The sequence below is a fragment of the Conger conger genome, chromosome 1, assembly GCF_963514075.1.
Source record: "Conger conger chromosome 1, fConCon1.1, whole genome shotgun sequence".
NCBI lineage: Eukaryota > Metazoa > Chordata > Actinopteri > Anguilliformes > Congridae > Conger > Conger conger.
Window position 1 is genome coordinate 85542993 of NC_083760.1, and position 20579 is coordinate 85563571.

General features: G+C 41.3%; 2 protein-coding genes across 16 annotated transcripts in view; both read left to right on the forward strand.

The window, feature by feature from the left end:
• LOC133128295 (uncharacterized) overlaps window positions 1-20579 on the forward strand; it is a 77474-nt gene that overhangs the window by 10447 nt on the left and 46448 nt on the right. For all 10 annotated transcript variants that reach the window (XM_061241699.1, XM_061241691.1, XM_061241715.1 and 7 more), the window contains one exon: window positions 117-210. In XM_061241699.1, coding sequence (XP_061097683.1) covers window positions 117-210 — 94 coding nt within the window. The remainder of the gene's footprint in view (window positions 1-116; window positions 211-20579) is intronic.
• Window positions 4319-19680, forward strand: LOC133128349 (B-cell receptor CD22-like). Of its 6 annotated transcripts, none has more exons than XM_061241797.1 (12): window positions 6827-6904; window positions 7559-7782; window positions 7998-8166; window positions 8607-8981; window positions 10288-10599; window positions 10768-11037; window positions 11795-12064; window positions 13885-14154; window positions 14241-14537; window positions 14977-15064; window positions 15732-15795; window positions 18124-19680. In XM_061241797.1, exons 3-12 carry the CDS (start codon window positions 8007-8009, stop codon window positions 18715-18717), a joined length of 2700 nt encoding a protein of 899 aa, XP_061097781.1. In that variant the 5' UTR covers window positions 6827-6904; window positions 7559-7782; window positions 7998-8006; the 3' UTR covers window positions 18718-19680. The 6 variants fall into 6 exon arrangements, with proteins under 6 accessions (XP_061097791.1, XP_061097781.1, XP_061097772.1 ...); XM_061241788.1 differs by having other exon boundaries at window positions 6836-6952; XM_061241807.1 differs by lacking the exons at window positions 6827-6904; window positions 7998-8166 and adding an exon at window positions 4319-5119 and having other exon boundaries at window positions 7694-7782.

A 20579-nucleotide genomic window follows, 5' to 3' on the forward strand; every position in this document is an offset into this window, starting at 1 on the left:
TTTATCCTTTTCATACACAGCACTCTGTTGGGTTCCTGTCAATGAGTAAAGTCTGATGTCGTATCAATATTGTTTAGGCATGAATAAGGTCCAACCATTATGACTTTTTTTTCCAGGAGTACACCTGCAACCACTGCTATATGTTATCATTGCAGCACTGATTTGTCTGAATGTGCTGACTGTTGGATTCTGTCTCCACAAAAATAAAAGGTCAGTAAATATATAATCTTTTTTAAATATATACATTTGGTACCCAACTGGGGTGGAGAATCTGGTTAAATATATTGTATCGGCTAAATCGTAATGAACACACTGCTAACTGACTGCTAGCCTGTGGAGCTACTGGCCACCCTCGACGCTGGAACAGTCTGGCTCTGACCCGACACTGTGGCTCATCCATGCCCCACATCATGGTGCCTTCTATCAGGCGCTCAGAACGGGGGATCCAGTAGCGAGACCACAACGAAAGTTCTTTAGAAAATAAGATCTTTATTTTCTCAGGGTAGGTTCGTACAGCGAGGGTCAATAGCCAGAAAACAGTTATAGCAGGGATAAGGCTGTTTGTGTGCGATAGTCCAGGCAAAGGGTCAGTTCTCCAGCAAACAGATGTATTAAGGATAATCCAAAGAATAGTCGCGGTCACAGGAAAATCACAGGTCGAAAACAAATGGGCTAATTAAACAGAAACACAATCCAGAAACGAAAGTCGATAAACAGAAACAGGTCGAAAAACTACGGGTCAGAACAAGACAGAAGGAATAAGCTAAACTTGATGGTTGGGGACTAAACAGGTCAAAACAGGTATCAATACGAAACCGCTGGAGAGTATGGAATAAACACATAGCAATCTGGCAACTAACTGCACAAACAGAGGGGTTTTTATTCACAAGTAACGAGAGGGAATGGGAATCAGGTGGGGAAACAATCAGGAAGTGAAACAGGTGAAGTGAATGAATGAAGTGACAGGGAGACTATGGTGTGCATGGAGGTAACAAAAACATGAAAACGCTAACAACATAGGCAGAATACAGAACATGAAAAACACAAAACCTACCACCTTCACCGAATGAGCCATCCAGCAGCTGAGCACTGCTTTTAAAAGTGAACTTAATGCAGATCAAATATACATTATTATGTTATTCATATTATAATATATCATATTTTATTTTTTTTCTTTAAGCAGCATTGTGAATGAAAATTGATTTGGATGGATGTAGCCAGTCATTTTTGGCCAATTTCTCTGTAACCAGGCAATTATGCTGTTAGTAAAATGTCATTAACATGAAAACTACCCCGTACAGTAAATGATTGAGGTCTGCAGAGACATACTGTGTAAACCGAGGCAATAACACATTCTCTCTCTACTCTGATTTTCACATCTCCAGGTTGTCTAGAAGGCTGAAGGTGAGTCTCTCCATGCTTTCCTCCTCTTCCTCTTCTGAAACACACTGACTGCAGCTCAGCCTGATTTCTCCTGTATGTTACATTTGCACCATCTGTGTGACTTTTCCTTTAAAGGGAGGGAGGGACGGTGACACATACGCCAGTCTGCAGCTCGCCAACATCAGCCCTGAATATGACGTGCTGCAGGTGAATAAGTGGGACACTGAGAAATATACAGCAGGGGTCGCCACTACGCTGAGTAATCATATTTCTGAAAATGAAATGTGAGCAGAATGCCTCAGTATGAGAGATGGGTGCAGTATAGACAGGATTAGATCTGAATTTGTCTTCAATCACTCAGAGGTGAACCTTACACACTCAGCTGAAGGGCTGAAATGCACTGTAGAATCACATTGACCGGATTCAATCAACATTTGTCCTTAACTTCAATGCAGAAGTCACTTTGCTGCACTTATATTCAAAGAATGCAGGCATAATTGGACATATTTTACTCTCAATATGAACAGAAGCACTGCCCTAAGACTGCCAATTTATGCACTGAGGTGTTGCTTTAAATAATTGTGTGTGTGTGTGTGTGTGTGTGTGTGTGTGTATGTGTGTGTGTGTGTGTGCATGTACGTGTGTATGTGTATGTGTCTGTTTTTGTGTGTCTGTATGTGTGCATGGCTGTATCTGTGTGTGGTCATGTGTACATGTGTGTGTTTTTTTGTGCATGGCTGTGTGTGTGTGTTTGTGTGTGTACATGTGTGTGTCTGTGTGTGCATATTTGTCTGTCTGTGCGTGTTTGTGTATGTTTGTGTGTCTGTGTATGTGTGTGTGTGTGCATGTCTCTGTGTGCATTTGTGTGTGTGTGCGTGTTTGTGTGTGCATGTCCGTGCGTGCGTGTGTGTGTGTGTGTGTGTGTGTGTGCGTGTCTGTGTGTGCGTGTTTGTGTGTGTGTGTGTGTGTGTGTGCATGTCTGTGTGTGCGTCTGTATGCTCCATATCGTAGGTTAAAAACAAACACCAGAAAGACACTGTGACACAAGAAGATGCTGATGACTACCAGAACACTGGAGATGGAAACTGAGGCAGACGCAGTGCCTCATTAAAACTATGAGCTTGTTGTGTTTCCTTCAAAGCTGGTGTCTTTAAAAGCAACCGCTTTAGTGGAGTTGCTTTAGTGACTGTACACTGTCAGTTGTCACTTACAGTTGGGTGGAAAAATGTGGGCACCTTTGGTTGTCTGTTACAATGAATCGGTACATGATCAAAAGCAAACCTGAACTCTAAACGGGACAGTTAAACATTCTACCTGCAAATTGTATTTTCAAATATTTATAATTTAAAAATTATAAAAAGGAAAAGGGCCCTTAAAAAAATTTGGTATGCAGAAGAATATTTCTGAGCTAGTGGTGTTCTGCCAGGAAGAATGGGGGGAAATTCTAAAACCATGAATTGAAAAATTGAGTTACAGAGTACTCCCTCACAGGGTTCCCAAACTTTGGCATTTTTAAACTGTAAAGAATTGAAATAAATGTGATGTTGCTTTAAATTTGAAGAAATGTGGCATGTTTAACAAATTAGAGATCAGGCTTGCTTCAGTTCACATTAATTGTAAAAGGCATTTTGAGCAGGGGTGCCAAAATTTGGCAGTTACCTGTTTTTCTGCAACCCTGTGAATTTTCAGAGAGGAAACCAAGAGTTGTCCTTCACATGGAATCTTGACTAAAGAATGAAATAAATAAATAAATAAATAAATAAATAAATAAATAAATAAATAAATAAATAAATAAATAAATGTGAACGGAAATGTGCTGTGTTTTTTTTTTCTTTATTTAATGTCCGACTGCATTATGGATGTAGGTGAAACGTATTTACGACTGCATGAAAGGGCAGTTTTCTATGTTTCACTTCCTGTTTTAGACTATATAAAAAAAGTGCGCAGCATTGAGGTTAGAAAAAGGGAGAGAAAAAAAATGTGATTTTTTTTTTCATCATTACATTTTTTCTCCATCCTGATAAACTTAACTTTGGCTTAAAATACTGTAGTTTTTACAGTAAACCTACAGAAAACATACAGCAGGATCTGATTTTGGTATTTTGGTATTTTCTGTGATGCCATGATAAAGAAATGGATGGGCATTAATATTGGATTTGTTTAAATTAAGGTAAAAACTATTGTATATTCAGTACGACAACAATTCTCTTTTATGATTTCTCTATTAATCTGTCGACATTACACGTGAAATTTTGCTGGTTCATAATTGATTACTTCTGACACACGAATCATACTTCCGAACCACAAGCTGGTTGGTGCCTTGCATGGTGTATGAATGGGTGAATGAGAAGCGTAAACTGAACAGCGCTTTGTATGAAGGGGCTATATAAATGCCAACCATTTACCAAAGGACAACATTCTCTAATATTAGTTTAATGCATTTTATAATGATTTAAATAGTTCATAATATTGTAATATTTTTTACGTAAATTGTAACTACATCGTCTTCATAGTGTAGTGATTCATACAGTATGTCAAAAATGATGATCAGTACATTTGGTACAATGTGTGTGTGCAGGCATGAATGCATGCATATGTGCGTGTGTTTGTGAGTGTGTGTGTGTGTGTGTGTGTGTGTGCACGCATGCATGAATGCCTGTGTGTGTGTGTGAATGCATGTGTGTGTGCGTGCATGCGTGTGTGTGTGTGTGTGTGTGTGTGTGTGCGCGCATGCATGAATGCCTGTGTGTGTGTGTTTGTGTGTGTATGTGGGGGTGTGTGTGTGTGTGTGCTTGCTCTGTTATGTACATTATGGTGGGAGGGAGTACAGTAAAAACACACAGAGAAGCACAGTCTCAAAAGGACAGTAAAAATAATAACATTTTAATCACAGCACATACATGAGAAAAGATGTGTCCATAAGGATCTAATTCTAATCTATATTTCTCGAGTAAACGTAAGTAAGAAAGTAAGTCAGTCTTCATTTATATAGCACCTTTTAAAACTTGGGTTACAAAGCGCTTCAAAATAAAACACCACATCCATACATAACAATGCAACTTTATAAAATCCACGATCCCTCTACTAAAGTTTGAATGAATGCATGAATGGTTTCAGTCTTTCTGTATTTCTTGGTTCGAACAATCTGCAAAAAACTAAAACTTTGAATTTGATTTGATTTGAATAATCTAATTAATGATTCAGTGATAAAAGTATGCTTCAGCTTTTAACCTCTGCTATGCTCAGTAATTTCTGTAACACAACTGCAACATTCCCTTTCTGATGTTTGGAACTTAACTGTGAACCGTCTTGTTTGCGTAACATCATGCCAGATCCTGGTTAAATTCAATGTATACAGATGTATTCCTGCGGTAGCTCCTTTTCACAGTCTGCTGACTGTGTTTGGGCATTAATGCTGATTGGCTTATTCTGATTGAATTCTTTGTTATTGTGTCATGAAGCCAAAGTAGTTTAATGATCAGAGCAACAATTGTAATACAAATTTTGTATTTTTGTTAATACTATTGTATCATTACATAGAAGAAGTTGAAGTTTCCTAGCTTTCTCAGAAATGGGTGGAAATATCACATTAATCACACGTGCTGTGTATAGTAGCCAATACTATACCCAGCAATACATGTTCCGCAAAACGCCACATAAATATGAGCACTTCCTCTTTGTGAGTTTGTACTTGTGCTCTTGAGTGGAGAGAGATTGGATATTCTTCTGTGCTACAGTAAGTCAATTTCTACCTGTGTAACGCTTGGCTCAGTCAAATGACTGATTATGTTTTCAGGCTACCACTGGCATAGCATTTAATTAAAAAGTACTGTTCTGAAGCGCATGCATCCTCTCAATAATGCAAGTTTATTTCTCAGGAGACGATATGGCTGTGATTTCGTTTTTTACCTAATGATATTATAAAAATGAAATTATGATTTGAGCATTGACACTGTATGTCACATATCCGTGACGCTACTCTGTAAAGGGGGGTAACAGCACAGTACTCAATTTTACAGAACACTTAATTAAGAAACTGCATCAGATTCGATTTTTGGTCAAAAATGAGATAAGTGCAGATTTGGAATCTTTAAATTTTCGTCTGTCGTTCAGCTATAAATCCGTCATCCTTCACAATGAGAACATATGAAAAAAAAAGAAGAAAAAAGAAGTGTATGAAAAATCTATCCGAGTCCAGTCCGAAGCCCCGATCGACAGCAAACTTGATCAAGACATTCTTTCAAGACGGCGCTACCTGTTCCATTAAGTCAGCTACCACAAGAAATTATAGATTGTTGCTGGAGATCAGATACCATTTCTTCAAGCTGACAACAAGCCTTTCATATTGCTGTCACTCTCAATGCTCCAAATAAAACAATTTGCTCCACATCAATTTAGTAAAAATAATTGTTTATTTCAACAAACATAGGCCGTTACCGTCTTGAAGCGACCGCTTCCACCAGAAGTTAGCATCCGTTCAATGGTAGTGTTTCTCCTGAGGAATGTGGTTTATGATTATGATTATGGCAGATTCTTGATTATGGCAGCTTTTTGATTTTGGAAGATTACTGGTAAGAACAGAAAGCCGGCACAAATAATGAACATGTGCAAAATAATCTAAAGCACAACCGACCTGGTTTAAAAGTTCATGTAAAACTGGTTATGGAGCATTACATCAAGAGTATGATTGTCTGTCTCAGCTATTTTTGACACTGCACCTTGAGCTATTGCGTGCATCTTTTCGGACATTTAAAACTGTGCACGATTCACAACATGACAACAACACATGATGGTACTAGCCTTCCAAGCAGTTAAGGGGTCTTCCCCAGCTTACCTACAAAAAATCATCAGACTCTACACCCCTGCCAGACCTCTTCGTTCAGCCTCCACAGGCCGCTTGGCACCTCCCCCTCTCTGAACCTCCACCTCACGCTCATGACTACTGTCTGTTCTGGCTCCACGGTGGTGGAATTAACTCCCCGTTGAGGTCAGAACTGTACAATCTCTCCCCACCTTCAAGCGCAGACTGAAGACGCACCTCTTCAAGCAGCATCTCTCCCCATCCCTCCCTACCTCCCTGTGAACCTTAATTGTTGTCTTTCTGTGATTTACTTTGTGTATCGGTATTTTTAGTTAGCTAGGTAAGCAGTGTTTGGTCACTTTTTGCTTTGTTGTTTGTTTGTTTAAAAAAAATATAAAAATAAAAAATAAAAAATAAAAAATTCAAATAGGCCCTGGTCCTTATCTTTGTTTATTATGACAGAGGAAAACGTTCAGCAGATGGGAGGAAATGTTGCATAAGGCCACATCTTTATGAAGAACATTCCAAGAATATTCACAGTATCACTTCCCCAGCATGCTTCAGGAAACGCCACACATGAGCACTTCCTCTTTTGTGTGAGTTTGTAGTGGTGCTCTGCAGGCTGAGGGTCAGTGTGCAGTGGAGAGAGACTGGATGTTCTTCTGTTCTACAGTAAGTATATTTCCACTGGAGAGAGATTGGATGTTCTTCTGTTCTACAGTAAGTATGTTTCCACTGGAGAGAGACTGGATGTTCTTCTGTTCTACAGTAAGTGTATTTCCACTGGAGAGAGACTGGATATTCTTCTGTTCTACAGTAAGTATATTTCCGCTGGAGAGAGACTGGATATTTTTTCTGTTCTACACATTAGTACACTTCCACCTGAGTAACGCTTGACTCAGTTAAACTACAGATTATCTTCAGGCAGCCACTTTCATGAGCATTTAATGAAACAGAACTGAAGTGAAGCTCATTCATCCTCCCAATAAGGGAAGTGTAGTGTTTATCATTTATTCTCAGGATAGATTGTGGTTGTGAATGATTTTGTTTTTGTATGAATATGTATAATGTTTGAGTACCTATGAAATTTTTTTTTTTGAATGCTAACTCATACAAGCAGTATAATGTGGATTTAAGAATTAATGTGTATTACAGGCTATCATTGGTAATAACGTTTTAATAACAATTTCCATTTTAATCTTTACAATTTCACTGAAAATTGGAAATAATGTGCATATTTGCCTTTTTTTCTGTTTTATAGTGTGTGCTTTCATGTTATCTTGAAGTGATGGGAATAGCAGTGGTAGTAGGGCTAGTAGTAAAATAAATCAAACTTGCCATGACTTTATGTATTCAACTCTTCTGAATTTGTAGTGAAAGAGCTTTTCAAAAGAAAAATGCAAAGACACCAGTGAGCCCCATGCTGCCGGTTGATAACAGGGCTGAATAGCAGGTTCCCACAAACCATCTGCCTATTGGAGCATTTGATGAGTGTGTTCACCTCTCCAGATCAGCTCCACTGAGTGCCACTGCTCCTCACTAATACTGAGACATGATTGGAGCAGAGAGACTCATCCTCATTGGCTGCCTGCTACAAGGTAGGGCTTGGTGTGGGCGGGTTATAGAATGTTCATTGTTACATTTTGTGGTGATTTGACCAAATACTAATTTGAATTTCATTATGCAAAGTTGAAGAGATATGAAGAAATATTGCCAAGAGTCAGTGTTGATCATCCATTTTCTGAAACGCATGTGTGATTATAATATTTCAAAATATAAATGTGCTTATTTATTGTATTCATGTTTTTTTCAGGCGGCACGGATGGCGCAGTGGGTAGCACTGTCGCCTCACAGCAAGGAGGTCCTGGGTTCGAATCCCCGTCGGCCGGGGCCTCTCTGTGCGGAGTTTGCATGTTCTCCCCGTGTCTGCGTGGGTTTCCTCCGGGTACTCCGGTTTCCTCCCACAGTCCAAAGACATGCAGGTTAGGCTGATTGGAGAGTCTAAATTGCCCGTAGGTATGAGTGTGTGAGTGAATGGTGTGTGTGCCCTGTGATGGACTGGCGACCTGTCCAGGGTGTATTCCTGCCTTTCGCCCAATGTATGCTGGGATAGGCTCCAGCCCCCCTGCGACCCTGTTCAGGATAAGCGGGTTCAGATAATGGATGGATGGATGGATGGATGTTTTTTTCAGTTATGAGTTATAAGGCATGCTACAGTGCATATATTTTTCAGTGTTCTCCTGGCTTCTACAATAAAGTGTGATTTCTATGTGCTGTAGGATCACTAGTGTAATATTGTGACAGAGCTGTGTTGTGTGTGTGCTGTAGGATCACAAGTGTAATATTGTGACAGAGCTGTGTTGTGTGTGTGCTGTAGGATCACTAGTGTAATATTGTGACAGAGCTGTGTTGTGTGTTGTAGGAGCCCTGGGCAGAGAGTGGGCAGTCTGGATGCCTCAGAGTATAGAAGCTCTGAGTGGATCCTGTGTGCTGATTCCCTGCAGATTTGAAATGCCAGAATATAACTCTTACTATGGGTCTCCCTATGATTACTTGCTGAAACGCTATCCAGACTCCGTTACAGGATTATGGCGTAAAGATAGAACAACAGTGTTTGATTCCAGAAGCCAATCTGAATCTCATCTGAAAGGAATGATGACTGGAAACCTTTTGCAGAAGAGGTGCACTACAGTTCTGGAGAACCTTCCTAAGTATTATAGTGAGCAATATTACTTCAGATTAGAAACCTCTTATTTCCAATTGAATTTTCATCCAGCTGTTCAAATTAATATCAAAGGTAGGACACTTTCTGCTCGATGTCAAATTTATGTGGAAACCTTTTATTTTTGTGTCATAACTGCAATATTAGGGACAGCAGGGTGTAGCATAACCAAAGATCTGTATCAGACAGCTCAACTTCAAAATGTAATATAAATGTCTTGTATATCAATCACATTGCTTTGTAGAAAGTATATACGGTTGCTCTGAAATGCAAAACACAAAAACCAAAACTTTGCTCCAAAGATTTGCACTCCAGTTTTTTCTTTTTTTCGTCTTGTGCACTTTAGGGTTGCACGTTTTTATTTTTGTACGTTGTATCTATAAGGGTGGGGTTTGAGTGGAGGACCAAGTGCGACTGAATAAAACCCCTCCTAGATCCCAGGGGCGGAGTACAGGGATAAATGGGACAAAAAATGAGAATAACTCCCGTAACAGGGGGGAGAAACAAAAACAAACCCGAAGGCGATTCTTAATAGGGAAACAGAAAAGGAGCCCAAAATGGCTGAAGAAAATAAAACGACCCTTAGAAAACAGGGCGAATGTACCGACCAGTAACTGTGCTGAATAACGAGCACAGAGAGTGCCCAATCAGGGGCAATGAAATAAAAATACAACCTCGCCAAAAACAGCGTAGGCTAAACAAAAACCATGAGGCGCAGCTCAGGAATAAACACAAACCAAAATGCATTTACCGGGGACAACGTCCCTCTATCGCCGGCTCACATGAGCCCAAAAATAAAAAAATTAAAATAAACCCTTAGGGAAGGCGTCGGTAAAACCACACCAAACGCCTTCCTACCTTTTAGAATAACTGTTTGTAAGTTTGGTTAAATGAACACACACCTGCACAGTACCTGACTCAAACCTCGAGTCTACCGTGTGCATTTACCGGCTTGTTGTTAGAGTGAACAGTAACACAAAAGCACTGAGGCTCATACAAAATGGCCTTAAATACTCTGCTGGGAGGTCATTCCCCTAATGCAAATGAGGAACAGGTGATAACAATGATGCTAGGCCCTCTAGCGGCCACCACGGGAATAACCTCTCACCATGACAGTATCTGCTCCTCAGGGCCGAAGGTTTTTGTGTTTTTTCACAACAGAGCCACCGTAGGTTTGATCTCAGATCAGAAAACATCTGACAACTTTTGCTGCTACCTGTTTATTTCTTGAAAAAATTGTACGTCATTTTGGAATTTTTATTTATTTATAATTGTTCATCAGGCACTGTTAATGTGGTGACTAGTTTGTGCTCTGAGTGCTGTGTGACTCTCCAATCCTGAGACAGACACTAACCCATCCTCATGTCTCCATGTCTCCTAGACTCTCCACCCAAACCCAAATTAACCACAGAGAAGGTGGAGGTGATGGAGGGGACCTCTGTGAGTTTGAGCTGCTCTGCTGCAGCCCCCTGTCCCAAACTCCCCCCAAATCTGACATGGACCCCCAGGCTGAGTGACAGTGTGGATCAACTGCAAGAGAATGAGGATAATACCACATCTGTGTCTTCTGATCTGACCTTCACTGCTTCCCACCTCCACCATAGGCAGAAGATCACCTGCAGGGCACTTTACACACTGCAACAAGGAGGCAATCAGAGGATGTCTGAGGCCAGTCTGACTCTCAAAGTCCGATGTAAGACAGCTACATTTCACAGAATTATTCTTAGATTGAGTAAATCAAGGCATTATAATAATAATTGTAATAATAATAATAATAATAATAATATTTTTTCAAGCTGTTCCCATGCTTAATACAATTAGCAACAAAAACATATTGCATTTGTATTCTCATATCTCCTAGATCCTCCAAAGAAGACCTCAGTGTCTGTCAGTCCCTCTGGTTCAGTGTTAGAGGGCAGCTCAGTGATTCTGACCTGCAGCAGTAAAGCCAGGCCAACAGTGCAGAACTACACCTGGTATAGAGTGAATGGGACAGAGATGAACACTGTAGGAAATGGACAGAATCTCACCTTCAATGTGACTGAGTCCAGTGGCAGTGAACAGTACTACTGTGAAGCACAGAATGAACATGGCAAGGAGAACTCGACAGCTGTGCAGCTGGGAGTTAATTGTAGGTTTGCCATTGTGTCAATTATATGTTCATTTGAATGTTTTGTGAAATATATATTTTTATACTTTCGCTTATTATAATGTTATTATCACAGAAATATTCACAGGAACAGTGCCATCTGTATATATTTGACAGTGGTACAATTTATGTTCTGTTTGAAATGAAACAATGAATTAACTGCAGACTGTCACCTTTAATTTCAGGCTACAGGCACATTGCATGATTCATGTAGGACTTAGCTCAACTTTTATCCATAGCCTCCCTACTTCATAGCACCAAAAGTAATTGGATAGTTGGCTTCTGATTAGTCAGCTGAATTCAATCACTTTTCTTGTGCCGGTACAAGAACATTTTCAGCATCTAGTCTTGATTCAAGGCTTTATTGCCTTTGGAGTCTATCATTGGTGTTTGTCAACATGGGAACCAGAATTGTGACGGTGACAGTTAAGGAAGGCATTATGAGGTTGAGAAATAAAGCAGTCAGAGACATAGGACAAACAATATGTTTGCCAAGATAAACTGTTCGGGACATCTTTAAGAAAAAAGAGAGCACTGGATAGCTCAGGGGCTGATAGGCCAAGGAAAACCTTAGCAGTTGATGACCGAACAGTTCTCACCATCATGAAGAAAAATATTTTTTAAAGATCAGAAACACACTTCGGTAGGCAGCGGTGGATGTGTCAGTGACAACTGTCCACAGAAGACTTCACTTCAGAGATGACTTTGCCTTTTAAAAGACAAAATTTTTTTCTTCCAGATCCTCCTAAGAAGACCTCAGTGTCAGTCAGTCCCTCTGGTTCAGTGTTAGAGGGCAGCTCAGTGACTCTGACCTGCAGAAGTAAAGCCAGGCCACCAGTGCAGAACTACACCTGGTATAGAGTGAATGGGACAGAGATGAACACTGTAGGAACTGGACAGAATCTCACCTTCAATGTGACTGAGTCCAGTGGCAGTGAACAGCACTACTGTGAAGCACAGAATGAACATGGCAAGGAGAACTCGACAACTGTGCAGCTGGGAGTTAATTGTAGGTTTGCCATTGTGTCAATTATATGTTCATTTGAATGTTTTGTGAAATATATATTTTCATACTTTCACTTATTATAATGTTATTATCACAGAAATATTCACAGGAACAGTGCCATCTGTATATATTTGACAGTGGTACAATTTATGTTCTGTTTGAAATGAAACAATGAATTAACTGCAGACTGTCACCTTTAATTTCAGGCTACAGGCACATTGCATGATTCATGTAGGACTTAGCTCAACTTTTATCCATAGCCTCCCTACTTTATAGCACCAAAAGTAATTGGATCGTTGGCTTCTGATTAGTCAGCTGAATTCAATCACTTTTCTTGTGCAGGTACATGAACATTTTCAGCATCTAGTCTTGATTCAAGGCTTTATTGCCTTTGAAGTCTATCATTGGTGTTTGTCAACATGGGAACCAGAATTGTGACGGTGACAGTTAAGGAAGCCTTTATGAGGCTGAGAAATAAAGCAGTCAGAGACAAAGGACAAACAATATGTTTGCCAAGATAAACTGTTCGGAACATCTTGAAGAGAGCACTGGATTGCTCAGGGGCTGATAGGCCAAGGAAGACCTTCTGTTGCAGCAGGGCGGACAGAGGAACCAGAAGCAGACACAGGGGTGTGGAAAATGGCAAGTTTACTCACAGGTGATGGGGCAGACAGAGCGTAGTCACAAAACAAGCCAAGGTCAAGATCCAGGGGGTCAGTCCAAACAGGCAGAGGTACAGAATTCCACAAAACACAAAGAATAGTCCAGGGAAGCAGGCAGGGGTCAAAACAGGAAAACCAGATAAGCAGATAACCAAGGGCAAGGACTGAAGGGCAAGGGCAAGGGCAAGGGCAAGGAAACAAGGAGGCTAGAACTTGGGGAAGGAATCAAGGGCTCGGGAACAGAAACAGGACAAGAAGAACTAGCAGCGTGCAACTGAAAAGGACAGGTATAAATACACAGGGGAATGAGACAAACTAGGCGGGGCATGGGAGTGAGGGCGGTCTAACAAATAAACATCAGGTGAGACACATGGAAGGGTAATGGGACAATAACGAGGGGGAAAACAAAAACGCGGACTGGATTCACAAAGACACACATGTAAAACAAACGGCTCTGGACTAGAGAGTAGACAATGCATAGATTGACGACGTAGTGATAGTTAAGAGACAGGTGCGAACACTTCGCTGAAACAAACGAGTAATAAGGGATAGCATAGGAAGGCGGAGTTATAGAACAGCGCAGAAATGCTAAGAGATGCGTTAGTGAGTTAGTAACGTGAATATTTCTAAACTACCCAATAAAAGTGACTGTTAGTTAGTTAGACAGACAGTAAGTGTATTAATCGGATTAGTACTGTACAAAACCTAGATTAGTAGTTGTTAGTAAGAATAGTGCTTTACAACATTTAACTATCAAGAAAAAGCAGGAAGTAAGAATCGCGAGTTTAGAAAAAATGTTGAACCCCGAAAACTACCGTAACCACCCGAATAGTGGGGCACGCAGACAGGGGAGTGACTCGACTGGAAAACATTCAGACGCAGACATAACAGGGGAGGACGAGTGCAAAGACTAATGAAAATAAACAGAACCAGACATGAAATATTAAAAATACAAGAATGACAAGAATTACAAGAATGAATAATACTAAACAATAATACACTAACACACAGAACACAGGAACATAACACCTTCGCAGTTGATGACCGAACAGTTCTCACCATAACGAAGAAAAACAATTTTGTGTCAGTGACAACTGTCCACAGAAGACTTCACTTCACAGATGACTTTGCCTTTTAAAAGACAAACATTTTTTCTTCCAGATCCTCCTAAGAAGACCTCAGTGTCAGTCAGTCCCTCTGGTTCAGTGTTAGAGGGCAGCTCAGTGACTCTGACCTGCAGCAGTAAAGCCAGCCCACCAGTGCAGAACTACACCTGGTATAGAGTGAATGGGACAGAGATGAACACTGTAGGAACTGGACAGAATCTCACCTTCAATGTGACTGAGTCCAGTGGCAGTGAACAGTACTACTGTGAAGCACAGAATGAACATGGCAAGGAGAACTCAACAACTGTACTGCTGAATGTGATATGTAGGTTCAGTCTTTGATAATTATATCATATTCATTTTATACAGTATAGAACTGTGTTGTTACTAACTATGGCACCCTGTGTTCAGACCTGCCTCAGATCTCTGGCTCTGGGAGCTGCAGCAGAACTGCAGCAGAGATCAGCTGCTCCTGTGAGAGCCGTGGGAATCCCTCTCCCAGCATGGAGTGGCGTGTGTCTGGACTGCGGGTCACTAACTCTACTGACAGAGTCATCAGAGAGGAGCAGCTGGGGAACACAGGCCTGAGGAGCTCCCTCACCATGCGCCACTCACAGGGAGACACGGCCACTCTCCTCTGCCTCAGTACCAACGCTCTCGGCACCTCCAGCCTCCAGCTCCATGCCCCATCTCCACAGCAACACTCAGGTAAATGGACACATTTCTCTCCTTTAAATATGCAGACAGCATGCACCAATATAGAGGTGCACATATTGATGCCATAAAATAATAATCTTGTTCCTCCTGTTCTACTGTCCAGACCGATACTCAGTTAAAGCAAACAATTTAACTGAGCCTTCTGTTTTCCTCACATTTGACTTGTTTTTTTTCAAAATTGATCAGGATTGGGGGTTCCTTTTTCCTCCTACTCAAAACATATTATTTTCTTTGTTTCTGGAGTACAATAAGCTTCAGAAAACTAAACAGTTCCAAAAAATTACTTTATTCAAATAAATGGTTAAAGAAAATATTAACTCATAAATAACTAAATTTTCCAGCCTCTATGCCACTGGGATTGGGTGCATAAACACCAATTATTTGTGCAAAGTGTGTTTCTTGGTCTCTAACTCAAATGTCCTTTGTTCAGATTTCAGCATTCCCTCACTGCTGATTGGTGCAGCTGCTGGTGCCGGTGCCATGATGTGTATTTTCCTCATAATGCAGCTCGTTCTAAAGTAAGAGAAAAGGGGCCTGTAATGTCGGTATGAAGGGAAACGCCACTCTAATTCCACATCACTGTGTCATATTACTCAACCCCACCGCTGGGTTAATCATTTTAATCTTATCGACATGATACTTCCCCTCTCCCACATCTGAGACATGCTTCATCGCTTTCTCATGAAGAGTGCGCGTTGCTACCCTGGTGATGACAAACATGTCACGCTGGAAGATTTCTTTCAGAATTAGAGATGGATTTTCAGAAGAATGGATTTCCATGTCCAGAAGAATAAAAAGTGTAACTGAACCATGTAATCATGGTCAAATTCACGCATCATTATAATTAGTTTTTTTAGGTAATCACCATTAATCTTGGGGTGGAACCTAGCAAAAAGGATGTAACTGTAAATGATGTGTTGGCAATCTAATGTGATGCAGAGATAAGGGACAAGATGGTGGTGATGTCTCCTTACTCCCAAAAGAAGACAGATGTACATGAATCCTGAAGCATGTTGATAACACCCAGCAGAACAGCACCAGCAGAGATTGGTGGATGCTCTCTGGTTGCTTCGGTCTTTATACCTTTAATTCTCCTGGAGCAGAGGGAGGGCGGCTACAGACCACTCCTGTTTGGTGTGATGATGTGTGTGTGCTGTTGGCAGTGAGGGTGTGTGTTTTTTTCAGAAAAAAGAGACACAGCCATGGTTCTCAAGTGAAGGACACTGAAGGGCTCATTCTGATGGCTGGGGTGAGTCTGAGCCCAGCGTCATGCACGCACGAACAAACAAACACACACACTCAAACTCACATAGAAAACACACACGGACACGTGCTTGCAGAAAAGCACACACACACTCAAACACACATAGAACACACACGGACACGTGCTTGCAGAAAAGCACACACACACTCAAACACACATAGAACACACACACGGACACGTGCTTGCAGAAAAGCACACACACAAACAGACATGCATGCACGCTTCCAAACACACACACGCTCACACCTAAGAAGTAACTTTTTTTAGACTTCTTCCAGTGAACTTTTATATTTGAAACCATATGCAATACACCCTTAATGGACATTGAGATGAGGGTTCTAAAAGTACGAGACTCATTCCCAAAACTTTAGATAATAAGGCAGCAGGTCCTGCTGGATAAGAATATGAATTTTTTTGTTGTTGTTTTTTTTGTTTTTTACTTTTTGTAATGCAGAAGAAGGGGAACCATTCTAATCCTAGTGACTACAGGCCGCTCAGTATAACATGTATCTCATAGAAAATTCTGGAATTTATCATTGCAGACAAGGAAATTAAAATTATTCATTGAAATATTTTTTTGAGAGATTGCCATGGTTTTTGCAGGGGAACATTATACCTAACAAATCTCTTGCTCTGCTCTGGGAAAGCTTTGCCTTACAAATCTCTTGCACTGCCTTGGGGAAGCTACAGCATGCTTACATATGCTTATGCTTATGTTTATTCATGCTGTATATTCCAAAAAGCAAACATGACAGCTGTAATATACAGTATGTAAAGTTCTGCAGTGTTACTTATTTAATGTTTATTTGTTTGGCACCTTGTTAATACTTGCTCTGGATAAGAGCGTCTGCCAAATGCCAATAATACTGTGTCCTAACCTGCCTCTCAGGGGAGGGAGAATAAAGTTAGCATTTTTGTAAGAATGAGGGCATCCATGGTTCTGAAGAGCTCTGACAGACATTGCAGTTTGAGAATGTTCCCCACAGTGCTCCCCTCAAAACATGTTACTGCCCTGAGTGAAAGAGGAAGTGGAAGTGTCTGAGAGAGAGAGAGGAAGGGAGGAGGTTTAAGACCAAATACCAGACCAGCATAGAGAAAGGAACTATCCTCTATCCTAGCATACATAAATCCTCAAATTGTGGCCAGGGTCTTTTATTTACTGCACAAAGAACAGGCCTTTATTTGGGGCAGGCTTGTATTCGAGGCAGGCCTTTATTTCTTATGAGGCTTCTGTTGTAGAATTTTATTCTGAGAAATAAAGTAAAAGGCTACACTTAAAGTGGGCCGACACTGTTCAATACTTCCTGTAACCGTTCAGAAACGCAACTTGAGTAGCTAAACCATTAATGAAAGCCAAAACAGATGCGTCTTCAGAAAATAACAACTTGCCAGACACGCCTTCATGAACAATAACAAATTAGCGTAGATAACAGCAAGTTAAGGATCTATTTTTCCTAAAGTGCGTTTTATTGTGAGACATGCGTTTCGTTTGGAGCAGCATAACGGTAGGCTTTCAAAAGATTTTCGCTTTGGTTTGGGATTTAATTTACTTTTGGACTGTTTGATTCTATTGCTAAATGTTGCGACTGATGGGCACTGAAATCTGGGGGGTATTTGATGGTTCACTGTTAAGTTTTATGTAGTTGAAAGAGTGTCGGGATTTCCACCCGTCTGTTTATTGCAAGCCAAGGCAGCCGCTTTCATTCATTCATTGAATGTGCACTGTGCTGTAAATACATGGAAACCTTATCGCGTAGCCAAGTAGCCTAAATTGAGTTAATTTTTTATTTTGCCTGATTTACTTTTTATTAAATTCGAAGGCTGGAATGCTTCGCGGCAACAATTGTGTTTAAATGTATACTGCTTCAGCCTTTGGCAAGCTACTCAGAAGGGGGCGGCAAGCGACTGGTAGCTTCTGAGCAATGTGTTGGAGACCCATGGTGTAGGACAACGACTTTTCATTGGCAACAGTATTAAACCAACCAACAATATAAAATATTAAGAAAAGCTCTTCTTAAATCGAAACAATGTCTTTTCGTTCTCATGAACTGATAGCCGTACTGGTAGGCTATGTTTGCAGTCTTGAACGCATGTCAGATGCCTGCAAAATCTTCCAGAAAATGCCTTACTAACAGAAGCGTATCTGAATGCTTTTGTTGTGTATTTTGTTTGAAAACAGATATTTCTTTAATATTGTCAGCAGGAATTTCAAAATACACTGATTGGTTTTCTCAGTTGAAGATTTTTAAATCTATTCAAATGGACATTTCGCAAATTTGCACCTTTCTTTCTCTTTTGACCTCTTGTCATCAGATGGCCACTCAAGATGAGGAATCGGCCAACGCCAACAAGACCACGCTGTCAGACCCGGGGGCCGTGGGAAAGGGGAACGGGACCTCCCTACACTACGCCACCGTGGATTTCTCCAAACTCCGCAGCACGGGTGGCAATCAAGGAACAGGTGTTATCCGGGGCACTTCCCAACGGACTTCCGACTACGCCGTGATCCGACACAGATCCAGAGAAGAAGGTGAGGAGGTGCAGGGGGAGGTGGAGGTGGAGAAGGAGGGACCGGCTGAGCTGGGAGCAGAGAGGGAGACAGCCGAGGTGAGGGGCGGGCAGGAGGGGGAGCCGGAGCGGGAGTGTTTGCCGAATGTGAACCAGCAGCCCTCCATCAACCCTGACCCCGTGGAGGAGGCCACCTACGGGAACATCTGTCGCTCCAGGCCCACTAAGAGGGCACAGCAGGGGCAGCAGGAGACACGCAGGAACCCTGCTCCAGAGGAGGAGGAGCAGAGAGAGGAGGGGCAGGAGGACATGTATGTGGATCTCATGAGCCCCCTGACGGAGGGAGGTGGAAAGGGAGTGGAGGAGAGTGAGTACGCCGAGGTCAGGAAGCTCCAGTGACACGCCACGGAGATACTACGACCCATTGCGATGCGCTCTGCCCTAAAAAATACCAGAATATTTACTTCACAGCGTGCTACAAATGTGTTATATTTCAGTATGTTACATTACATTACAGTGCCATAGTATGCTTGCAGTGCCTATGAAAAAGCTACTGTGCTTTGTTACAGTTTTTGGCAGTTTGATCAATTTTAAGGTCCCTTTAAGTCATGATTATATTAGCAGAGAAGTGACAGCTTTGGCAGTTTTTTTTTATTTACATTGCATCACATTAATTCACCAGTTTTAAGTGTGTCTTAAAACACTTTCACAGCATGCTTTGTACATCCAGATATGTAACATCAAGTTCACATTAGTGTTATGTGACATTGCGTTATGCTACCATACAGACATGACTGTTTCCCACGTCCATGTGCAAGCCAATGTGTGAAGAGTCACATTATGGCCCATGACTTAGCCATGTTACTTTGCTGTGTGTTACATTACAAAATATGACATTATCATTGTTTTACCACACAGGTTTTGAGCAATAATTGTACAGGTTGTGAAACATCTTTTAGTGGTTTTCAGAATACATGTCATTGCACTTATTCTAATCTTAATGTGTGTTTTATTATCTAATTAAGAATGTTTGCTACTCCCGTTTGCCCTCCCAAATCCCTTCTCCTTTGCTACTGAGAGTTCTTATTCAGTCATAGACTGGCTTTTCAAATGTTGATTTGACATTCTGGGCTTACATGCTAACCACATAGCTCTGAAACAGATATATTGACCATCTGGGCACCAAGTGTTGCGCCAAGTTGTAGAAGTGTGCCGTGGACCAACTGGAATATGAGCATTTGTAATTTAATTGGTGAGAAGAGGGCAGGTTATGCATCCTGCTCTGGCGCCCCTTTACCTACAGTGTCTGCTCTTTTGTTGTTTTTTGTTTTTAATATTATCATTAAAACCCTTTTCCTGAAATAGCTTGGTGTGAGTGAGTTTGTTGTATTCATAATGTTTGTCACGGTAGCACAATACTGTGCTGTACTCTAGCCTACAATGTGAATGTGGGATTAGTCTTCACTTTTTCTGACAAGGTCTTTTCTTATAGGCATACAATACGTCTCATAATAGCGTACAAAAACAAACCCAACTTGCAGACTACACTAAGCATTGCTTTAGTTAAGCCAATGTGTATGCAGTAGCAAGGTTAATATTGGTACTAAATTATTTTCAAAGGCAAGCTGAAATGGATGTTAAAGCAGCAGTAGCTTCCGCATTATATGAGGGAACTCACAAACCCTGACACTGGTACATTTTGACATAACTGACAGGATGCACTGTCAAACCCTGAACAGTAACACAGTAGATTGGAAGTAGAGCGTAGGCCCCCCAGTACCCACTCCACTGGTGTGTGGTTTATGTGTGCCCCATGGGCATGTTAATGGTAAATGGTTTATCCAAAGCGCTGTACAATTGGTGCTTCTCATTCACCATACTCACATACCAATGGCAATTGGCTGCCATGCAAGGCACCAACCAGCTTGTCAGGAGCATTTGGGGGTTTGCTGTCTGGCTCAGGGACACTTCGACACACCCAGGGCAGAATCGAACCGGCAACCCTCCAACTGCCAGACGACTGCTCTTACCGCCTGAGCCATATGTGTGTGTGTCAGTGGACAAGCAGTAGACCATTGGCCTCCTACTGGAAGGCTATATGAATGTCTTGGCCATGGCAAGCACATTCTACCTTTTGGCCATGAAAAAGTGGTTGCATTTGCCTTATGTTTGATTAGGTTATTGACCTGCTGCAACTGCTGCACGGATAAGCACAGTCCAACGGCTTTTGAAGCATTTGGCTGGATCTGAAAAGATAAGAT

Excerpts from the sequence above, each read along its gene's own strand:
- LOC133128349 (XM_061241771.1), top strand. The coding sequence starts at position 7,884 with ATGAAGAAATATTGCCAAGAGTCAGTGTTGATCATCCATTTTCTGAAA. Across the intron at positions 8,167-8,606 it reads CACAGTCCAAAGACATGCAG|GAGCCCTGGGCAGAGAGTGG; the intron begins GTTAGGCTGATT and ends TGTGTGTTGTAG. Across the intron at positions 14,538-14,976 it reads ATCTCCACAGCAACACTCAG|ATTTCAGCATTCCCTCACTG; the intron begins GTAAATGGACAC and ends TCCTTTGTTCAG.